This window comes from Lipotes vexillifer, unplaced genomic scaffold (genome assembly GCF_000442215.2).
Source record: "Lipotes vexillifer unplaced genomic scaffold, Lipotes_vexillifer_v1.1 scaffold636, whole genome shotgun sequence".
NCBI lineage: Eukaryota > Metazoa > Chordata > Mammalia > Artiodactyla > Lipotidae > Lipotes > Lipotes vexillifer.
Genome location: NW_006786547.1, coordinates 1,853,445 through 1,858,850, shown reverse-complemented (window position 1 = coordinate 1,858,850; position 5,406 = coordinate 1,853,445). Strand labels below are relative to the sequence as shown.

Sequence of the window (5,406 nt, the reverse complement as noted above, 5' to 3'; positions counted from 1 at the left end):
GGCTGACCCCCCCCCCCCACCTGCAGGACTACTATGTTGTCATCCTGTGCCCCACCGAGATGGACATCCAGGTTCGCAGGGTCCTGGAGATCCCCCTGTGGTCCCAGCGGGTCATCTACCTCCAGGGCTCCGCACTCAAGGACCAGGACCTCATGCGGGCCAAGTGAGCGCCGGCCGGGGGTGAGGGTGCGGTACCGCGCCGGCCTGAGCGGCGGCCCTGAGCACGGGCAGGCCAGGGAGGGGCCCTCAGGCGGGCAGCAGCTCCCTCTCTGTGCCTGTCACCCACCCGGGCGGGCCAGGCCCCGCGCTGACCCCGGCAGAGCCGCCTGGGTGAGCCCACCAGCCTCCTCTCCCACCTGCCTGGCTGTTCATCTGGGGGCCTGGGGGCAGCTGCCGCTCTGAGTCAGGTGGGAAGCCGAGGCTGTGGGCAGGTTTTCTTCTGAAGACAAGGTGACAGGGTGACTTGAGGTAAGGAGGCTGAGTTGTGAATGGAACTTTCCAGAATCTGCTGCAGCACACTGAGACACCCCGGAGGCTCCCCCATCACCCGTCAGGATTTAATTCCAGAGGCTGATGTAACCTTTGAGGTGAAATGTGGGTTGTGTGGAGGCCAAGGAAGCAGGAGGCCCGGCAGCCAAGGCCCCCCGCCTCCACGCCCACCTTCTGAGCCTCGGGCCCCACAGGCTCTCCCAGGAATCAAGGCCCCAGACAGGGACAAGTTGGGGTGCCAGGTGACGGGGTGGGAGCCGCCAGGCCCCCCAGCCCTGGGGCGTGGACAGTTTTCAGCCACCCTTTGTGCAGCCAGGGGCTCTGGGGGGCATGAGGGGAGCAGAACGGGTCATCCGCAGGCCTCGGGCAGCCTGTCCCAGGAGAGGACAGGCCAGCGGGCAGGGTCCAGCCTCTCTGCCACCAAGTGGGCCCTTCATTCCGTGCCCCAGCCCCACCCCGGGTTAGCGGGGGCCCATCCTCAGCCCATCCAGGGCTTCTCAGAGCGAGCTGGGGTCTCGACAAGGCCCAACTCTTCCCCTGACGGCCGAGACGGGAGCACCACAGACGGCCCTGGTGGTGCTCAGACCCGGTGTTTTGCAGGATGGACAACGGGGAGGCCTGCTTTATCCTCAGCAGCCGGAACGAGGTGGACCGCACCGCAGCGGTGAGTGCCCCCCACTGCCGCCCACCACCTGCCCGCAGGCCGGGGGTGGGGGTGGGGGGAGGGCGCCTGGGGGCAGAGCCCCTCCCCCAGGCTGCTGCTGCCCGTCAGCACCGACCGTGGCCTCCCTGCCCCAGGACCACCAGACCATTCTGCGCGCCTGGGCTGTGAAGGACTTTGCCCCCAACTGCCCTCTCTACGTCCAGATCCTCAAGCCTGAGAACAAATTTCACGTCAAGTTTGCAGGTATGTTTGGCCCGGAGCAGGGCGCCTGCGTGCAGGGTGCGGGCCAGAGGCGGAGCCCATGCAGGTTGTGCACCTGGGCCTGGGGGCCAGGGCGGGCAGAAGCATTGTCTGCCGAGCACCTCTGCGGGGCGTGCCCGAGACAATGAACAGGCTCCCAGGGGCAGGGCACTGGATGGCGCTGAGCAGAGCGGGGAGGGGTGCTGGGGGGTGCCGGGCAAGGGGGCGGGCGTGTGCCGTGGGGCAGCAGGAGCCTGCGGTGGCCCTGGCGCTCCTGCCCGCAGAGCACGTGGTATGTGAGGAGGAATGCAAGTACGCCATGCTGGCCCTGAGCTGCATCTGCTCGGCCACGCCCACCCTCATCACGCTGCTGGTGCACACGTCCCGCGGCCAGTGAGTGCTGCCCCGAGGGCCGCGCAGCCAGCGAGACGGTGGTGGGGGGGGGAGCTGCTGGGGGAGCGGGAGGCGTTGAGGAGATCTGTGATGGGAGGGGCCGAGGCCCTGGGAAACGACCCCGTGGACCTAGCTGAGGAAGCCGTCGGTGCCTCGCCGAGCGAGGGGTCACAGCTGGGGGGCGGCCTGGGGGCTGCTGGGAATTGCAGGCAGGGCCCGCCGTGGCGCAGAGGGCCGTAGCTGGGGCAGCGGGAGAGCCCTGGGATCTAGGCACAGTGATGGGGCCCGGCGGGGCTTGGTTTGTAAGAGAAGGCGCGTTTGGTGTTTGGCACCTGGGTTGGGGTCCCAGGCAGAGCCTGAGGCGAGGGGCTGCCCTGGGACAGAGGAGGGGCACCATCTTCTCTCTGGGAAAACCGGGCTGGGGTGTGGGGGGCCCCGCCGGGTGGCCTCGGCTCCTTGTGGGGCCTGGGCGGCCCTAGGGGAGGGACCAGGCAGGGGAAGAGGACCCACAGGCCGCAGAGGTCAGTCTCGACTCTGAAACATTTTGACACCCCTAAAAATCAGACCATTGTGTTTACAGCTTTTTTAAACTGGCCAAGGACCCATCAGGCCACCCAGGTCTAGTCTCAGCCAGACGGGGAGGGGCCGGGGTCAGGGGTCACGCTGGCTTCCACCCACACCGGCAGAAGCCACGTTTGGGGGGCACCATAGCCCAGCTGGGCGGGGGCGGCCGTGGGGGTGACACCCTCCCCACGCCCCAGGGAAGGCCAGGACTCACCGGAGCAGTGGCAGCGCATGTACGGACGCTGCTCGGGCAACGAGGTCTACCACATCCGCATGGGGGACAGCAAGTTCTTTCGCGAGTACCAGGGCAAGAGCTTCACCTATGCTGCCTTCCACGCGCACAAAAAGTACGCCCCCCCCCCCCCACCGCCCTGTCCAGGCCAGGGTGGGAGGAGTGCGGGGCGGGGTCCGGAGGCTGACATGGGCGTGGCCCGTGCCCGCTGCAGGGTGGACCAGCGGGGGCCTCAGGGTCGGACGTCACGCCCGCTCAGCCGTGAGACCCGCACGGGGCCTCTCTCTCTCTCTCTCTCTCTCTCTCTCTCTCTCTCTCTCTCTCTCTGAGGCTCCCTCGAGGCTGCCCTCGGCGGGTCTTTGCGTCGAGTGGGAAGGCATCCCGACACCTGTGAGCGGAGGGCTGCACCGTCAGCCCCCAAGGAGCCCAGGAGGGCCAGCTTTGGGCCCCATCGAGCGCCCGCCCTGTCCGCTCGGGTGCGGCGTGAGCCTCATCGGCCTGAGGCGGGAGCAGAGCGGGAGCATCCTGCTGAGCCCGGGGCCCCGGCGCGCCCTGGCCGCCTCCGACACCTGTTTCTACGTGAGCATCACCAAGGAGGAGGACTCGGCCTTCATCTTCAAGCAGGAGGAAAAGCGGGAAAAGAAAGGCTTCGCGGGGCAGGGGCTGCGCGAGGGCTCGTCCCGCCTGCCCGTGCACAGCATCATCGCCTCCATGGGTGAGGCCGAGTCCAGCTCCTGGGCAGGCGGGCGGGCGACCCACCCAGAAGACCCAGGTGCTCAGGCCCGCAGCGTAACCCTGGGCAAGTCCCCCCTCTCTGGCCTCAGTTTGCACATCTGTCCCGTGGGGGCATCCTGCCTTCCTGTGGGGACCCGTGTCGGCATCGACGTCCAAGTGCCCGCCCGGGCGAGACCGCCCTGCGTCAAGGGTCACTGGGAGCCTCTGTCCACCTCCACTCCGGGAACCCCTGCCCCCAGGACAGACAGGGGAGGGGCTTCCAGCCAAGTGCAGCCGCTCTGTTCCAGGGACAGTGGCCCTGGACCTCCAGAACACAGAGTGCCAGCCAGCACAGAGCGGCAGAGGCAGCGAGGGCAGCAAGCTGGCGCTCCCCACGGAGAACGGCTCGGGCAGCCGGCGGCCCAGCATCGCGCCCGTGCTGGAGGTGGCCGACAGCTCGACCCTGCTGCCCTGCGACCTGCTGAGTGACCAGTCGGAGGACGAGATGACGCCGTCGGACGAGGAGGGGCTGTCTGTGGTGGAGTGAGTACTGCCGGGGCTGGAGGGGGAACAGAAGCCTTCCACGGGAGCGGGGAGGTGCAGCACGTGAGTGCCCGGCGCCCAGGAAGAGGCGGGCCTGCGGCGCTGGTCCTGGGTCTGCCCCACGCTCTGAACAAGGCTTCCAAACAGCTTCCCCGGAGACCTTGTTTGGCAAGTGGAATCTTCTGGGGACCCAGCTCGTGGACAGGAAGGCCAGGCAGTGCCCGCCCTCATCCCTCGTCCTCCCCTATCACACCCTGGGCAGCCAGGCCTCAGTGCCACGGCCCGCTTGGCAGGGTGGCTGCCCTCTGAGCGTGGTCTGCAGAGGTCACAGACAGGGGAGCCCTGGGTGAGGTGCCGTCCGGGGGTGGAGGCCACTGGCCCATCCTGAGCCGTCATGCTGCCCTGAGTTTGGGCCCACGTCTTCCTCTGATATTACGAGACAGAAGAGACCCCATCGTGTCCCCAGGTCTTGGCCACTTGGCCTCGTCCGGGACAGACAGGCGGTGCCTGACCCCAGGGCCACGGCCAGCCGCCGGCCTGCACGGCCAATGCTTCCCAGCCGGGCTGTCACTGCAGCCACTCTCTGCTCCTGCCTTTGCCCCGTGGTGGAGTAAACGTGCTTTAAACACAGGCCGCCGGGGACCGGCTCTGAGATCGAGGGGCCTGGCAGGGCTCCTGCACACCTGGGGCAGGTGGCGGGCTGGCCTCGGACGCCACGTCCCTTAAGCCAACCGGAGGTGGAGCGGGAGGCCAGCCCCCCTCCAGGTGGCCTGGGGGGACAGCCATGGCAGGGTAACCACCGCGTGTGTGCGCGCGGGGCGCCGTGGGGACGGCGGGGGGAGTACAGCCTGTGGGGCGACCAGCCTGGCCCAGGGGAGCCAGTGGAGCGGGGACCACGGGCCAGCGTCTGCCCCAGCGCTGGGGTGCTGGGGGCACCAGGGGGTGATGGGCCGTCAGAGCCCCTTAAGGTTCTTTCGTGGCCTGTGTAAGCTCGCGTGTGTGTGTGCACGTGTACGTGCGTGTGCGCACGTCGCATGCAGTCTTACCTGGCCCAGTCAGGTCTGCAGGCGTCTGGCGCCCTGCCCCCATGTGGCAGCCTAGGGCCCGAGGGCCAGGCTGAGGCTCCTGTCTCTCCCCCCAGGTACGTGAAGGGCTACCCCCCCAACTCGCCCTACATTGGCAGCTCCCCTACCCTGTGCCACCTCCTGCCCGGGAAAGCCCCCTTCTGCTGCCTGCGGCTGGACAAGGTAGGTCGCGGCAAGGTCGGGGAAGTGGAAAGGGCGCGCCTGGCCGTCCTGGCCCCCGTCTGCCCCCCCCACGACGCCTGTGTCTGTTCTCTCCCTCCTGTATCCACGTGCGCTTGCTGAAGCGAGGGTGCCCCTCTCGTAACCACCGTCCACAGACCACAACCGGCCTGGCCTGCAGCCCACACTCCACTGGCCCTGGTTGTCCCAGGAGCCCTCGCTGCCCTTCCCGGCCAGAGCCACAGCCTGTCTCCCTCCATCTGGACGCTCCCTGCCCCTTCCCCTCCCCAGGGCCTCTGGGCCTCCGTGTTTTGGGTTTGGGG

At 68.3% G+C, this 5,406-nt stretch overlaps 1 protein-coding gene across 1 annotated transcript in view; it reads left to right on the top strand.

Moving 5' to 3' along the window:
• Positions 1-5,406, top strand: part of KCNT1 (potassium sodium-activated channel subfamily T member 1) — a 73,683-nt gene that overhangs the window by 53,987 nt on the left and 14,290 nt on the right. The window contains exons 13-20 of the mRNA XM_007459024.1: positions 27-163; positions 1,090-1,153; positions 1,288-1,396; positions 1,678-1,786; positions 2,548-2,700; positions 3,062-3,297; positions 3,605-3,839; positions 4,981-5,086. Coding sequence (XP_007459086.1) covers positions 27-163; positions 1,090-1,153; positions 1,288-1,396; positions 1,678-1,786; positions 2,548-2,700; positions 3,062-3,297; positions 3,605-3,839; positions 4,981-5,086 — 1,149 coding nt within the window. The remainder of the gene's footprint in view (positions 1-26; positions 164-1,089; positions 1,154-1,287; positions 1,397-1,677; positions 1,787-2,547; positions 2,701-3,061; positions 3,298-3,604; positions 3,840-4,980; positions 5,087-5,406) is intronic.